Source organism: Carlito syrichta, unplaced genomic scaffold (genome assembly GCF_000164805.1).
Source record: "Carlito syrichta isolate Samal-C Ts95f unplaced genomic scaffold, Tarsius_syrichta-2.0.1 Scaffold303189, whole genome shotgun sequence".
Lineage (NCBI taxonomy): Eukaryota > Metazoa > Chordata > Mammalia > Primates > Tarsiidae > Carlito > Carlito syrichta.
In genome coordinates this window covers 40,743-43,999 of record NW_007247285.1, presented here as the reverse complement: position 1 = coordinate 43,999, position 3,257 = coordinate 40,743, and the positions used below count along the sequence as shown (strand labels likewise).

Here is a 3,257-nt window from a genome sequence, read left to right as displayed (position 1 = left end):
TGGAGGGAGAGGAAGAGGGAGAGGGAGGGGGAGGGGGGGAGAGAGCGAGAGAATGAGAATGAATGAGCACACCAAAAAAGACAAAGCAGGCTGGGCATGGTGGCTCATGCCTATAATTCCAGTAATTTGGGATGCCGACGTGGGTAGGAGGCTGCTTGAGCCCAGGAGTTCGAGACCAGTCTAGGCAAGGTAATATAATGAAACCTTGTCGCTATAAAAAAAAATAAAAAAATTAGCCAGGCGGGGTAGCATGTGCCTAGTCCCAGCTACTCGGGAAACTGAGGCTGAAGGATCACCTGAACCTAGGAGGTCAAGGCTTCATGAGTCATGACAGTGCCACTGCAGTCTAGCCTGGGTGACAAAGTGAGAACCCTCCCCCTCTCCAAAAAAAAAAGGTAAAGAAAACTGGTGGGCACAAAGCAGATGGGGCAAAACATTAAAAATTGGTGAATCTAAGTAAAATGAATAAGGTAGTGAGTTCTCTACACTACTCTCTACATTTGAGTTATATTTAAATGCTATGAAAAGGAAAATGAAGCTGGGTGTGGTAGCACACTCCTTTAATCCTGGGTACTCTGGAGGCTGAGGTTGGAGACTCACTTCAGACCAGGAATTCAAGTCCAGCCTGGGGAATACAGCAAGATCCAATCTCAAGTTTTTAAAAAATTGTGAGACTTCAAGCAAAATTGGAGTCTTTTCCTCACTTTCAAATTGCCAAAATACCCCAAAGTGAATTTTCATAGAAGTTGGCATAGTTTCCTTGCTTGGCCTGTATTGCTGACCAGGACAGAGCATACCTGGAAGAATATGGAGGCTCTAGAGAAAAGTCTCCTCTCGTTATGAACTCTCAAAGCCCTAAGAGTGCCTGAATAACTATCCACAGAGCACAGAACACAGCAACGGTGGGGATGGTGGGGCTCAGATGCACTCTTACCATGCCAGAGCCGCCACAATAGTGGCAGTGCTGCACCTTGGTACCGGGCTCGTTCCCCTTGCCGTCGCAGCGCTCACAGGTGTCCATTATGTTCACGGTGAACTCCTTGTTGACTCCCTTTGCAGCCTGGTTGAACGTCAACTCCATGATGTACTAAAGAAACCAAGTGACAGCCTGTTATCTTGTATCTTACAATGACCAAATGTGATACTCCCTTTAAAAGAAAGGAAGGCACTGGCCAGATTTTCAGTTACTTTAAGCACCTGGCTTGCTTGTACTCTGCCAAGTAAGAAGGGGTGGGACTCTGCCTTACTCCTCAGGATTTTTAAGAGAGAATGTGTATCTCAATTTAAATGAAAATATACTTTCAATAAACTGAAAATATTCACAGATGATATCTGTGCTTACAAACAGCATGAATGATCTACAATCATAACATAGATCATAAAACATCTCTCACCTCTCTTCAACTGTGGCAATGTCTCACAAAGACATAAACATGGATGAGAGGGCAACCCCTTCAAGTCCCCTCCTAATGGGGGAACTTTCTGTCTTCTCAATAAATCCTACTTTCTTACCAAAAAAACGGATGAGAGAGGATCAGCATCATCTCTGTACTGGACTGAGCTTTCCCAGAATAACATAGCAGGCTCTAGATACAATACTCACACTCTTAAGTGTGGACTCTGAAAGACTTACATGTTGCCTGATTAAGCAATTGTTAAGAATAGGCAGGGCTCAGTGACTCAGCCTGTAATCCCAGCACTTTAGGAGGCCGAGACGAGTAGACTGCCTGAGCCTGCAGGTTCGAGACCTGCGTGCGCAACTTGGTGAGACCTCGTCTCTACAATAAGTAAAAAAAAATTAGCTGGGCGTGGTAGCGCGCACCTGTAGTTCCAGCTACTTGGAAGGCTGAGGCGAAAGGATCGCTGGAGCCCAGCAGGTCGAGGCTGCGGTGGTTGGGAGCATGCCATTGCACTCCAGTCTGGGCAACAGAGTGAGACTCCAACTCAAAAAAAAGAATATAGGCAAAATGGGATGAATCTCCTCTCTCTGTCTCTCTAATTTACTTTCTAAATAAACTATATTTTCCAAGCTTAAAAAAAAAAAGAATATAGGCAAAATGGACATATTCATTACTATCGACAGGATTTCTCAAATATTGAAATGATTTTCTACCAAAATGGTTGGCTCCAGATCATTCCATTTAAGCTGCTTTGCCTTTCTAAGAAAAATAAACGCTGAAAATCTGTTTGTGTCATACTTAGCCTAAAATTTGCATAATTCTTAAAAATGAGGAACTTACCTCCTGAGGCTGATCAAACACAGTCTGAAAATCTCCAAATGAAGATGACGAAAACTCCCCAAAGATCTTCCTGAATAGCTCCTCGGGGTCCACAGAGGGGCCTCCCCTCCAGTAGCTCTGTCCGGAGCTGCTGGCCCCAGGGTCAAACCCAGCAGAGCCATAGGCATCATACTGCTTCCGCTTCACTTCATCACTCAACACCTGCAAAGGAAGGCCGAGCCATTAGGCATTCCTGGGTCTTCTAAGGCCCAGGAACCAGAGAAGAGTTCATACCAAGCAAGGCAGTCACAACGTTCACTAAGTGATTCCAGTGTGCAAAAGTATTCTATGAGGTCCTCTGGTTTGCCTGGCACAAAGACTTTAGCACCTAGAAGATGAGTGAGATAGCAGTACTAAATTCTTTTTTTTTTGAGTTGGAGTCTCACTCTGTCACCCAGACTGGAGTGCAGTGGCCGCTCCTGGCCACCGCAGCCTCGACCTGCTGGGCTCCGGCGATCCTTCCACCTCAGCCTTCCGAGTAGCTAGAACTACAGGCGCACGCTACCACGCCCGGCTGATTTTTTTATTTATTGTAGAGATGAGGCCTCGTCAAGTTGCCCAGGCGGGTCTTGAACCCGGGCTCAGGCAATTCACTCACCTCAGCCTCCCAAAGCGCTGGGATTACAGGCTGAGCCACCAAGCCCAGCTAGCAGTACTAAATTCTAAGTATGAGGTCTGAAGTACGTTTTTTGAGTCAGGGTCTCACTCTGCTGCCCAGGCAGTGGCACAATCACAGTTCTGCAACCTTGACCTGGGCCCAGGGGATCCTTCTTCCTCAGCCTCCCAAGTGGCTGGGACTACAGGCACATGCGGCTAGTATTTTGATTTTGTTTTTTTGTAGAGATGAGGTCTTGCTCTGTTGCCCAGGCGGGGGTCTGAGGTACTTCTAAAAGTCTCATGAGAGCCGGGCTCGGTGGCTCAGCCTGTAATCCCGCGCCTTTGGGAGGCTGAGGTGAGTGGATTGCCTGAGCCCGCGGG

General features: G+C 46.9%; 1 protein-coding gene across 2 annotated transcripts in view; it reads right to left on the bottom strand.

Moving 5' to 3' along the window:
- The window catches only part of DNAJA3 (DnaJ heat shock protein family (Hsp40) member A3), a 31,429-nt gene that overhangs the window by 14,661 nt on the left and 13,511 nt on the right, over positions 1-3,257 (bottom strand). For both annotated transcript variants that reach the window (XM_021712326.1, XM_008058016.2), the window contains exons 4-5: positions 2,241-2,441; positions 935-1,087 (exon numbers count right to left, since the gene is read on the bottom strand). In XM_021712326.1, the coding sequence (XP_021568001.1) occupies positions 935-1,087; positions 2,241-2,441 (354 nt within the window). The remainder of the gene's footprint in view (positions 1-934; positions 1,088-2,240; positions 2,442-3,257) is intronic.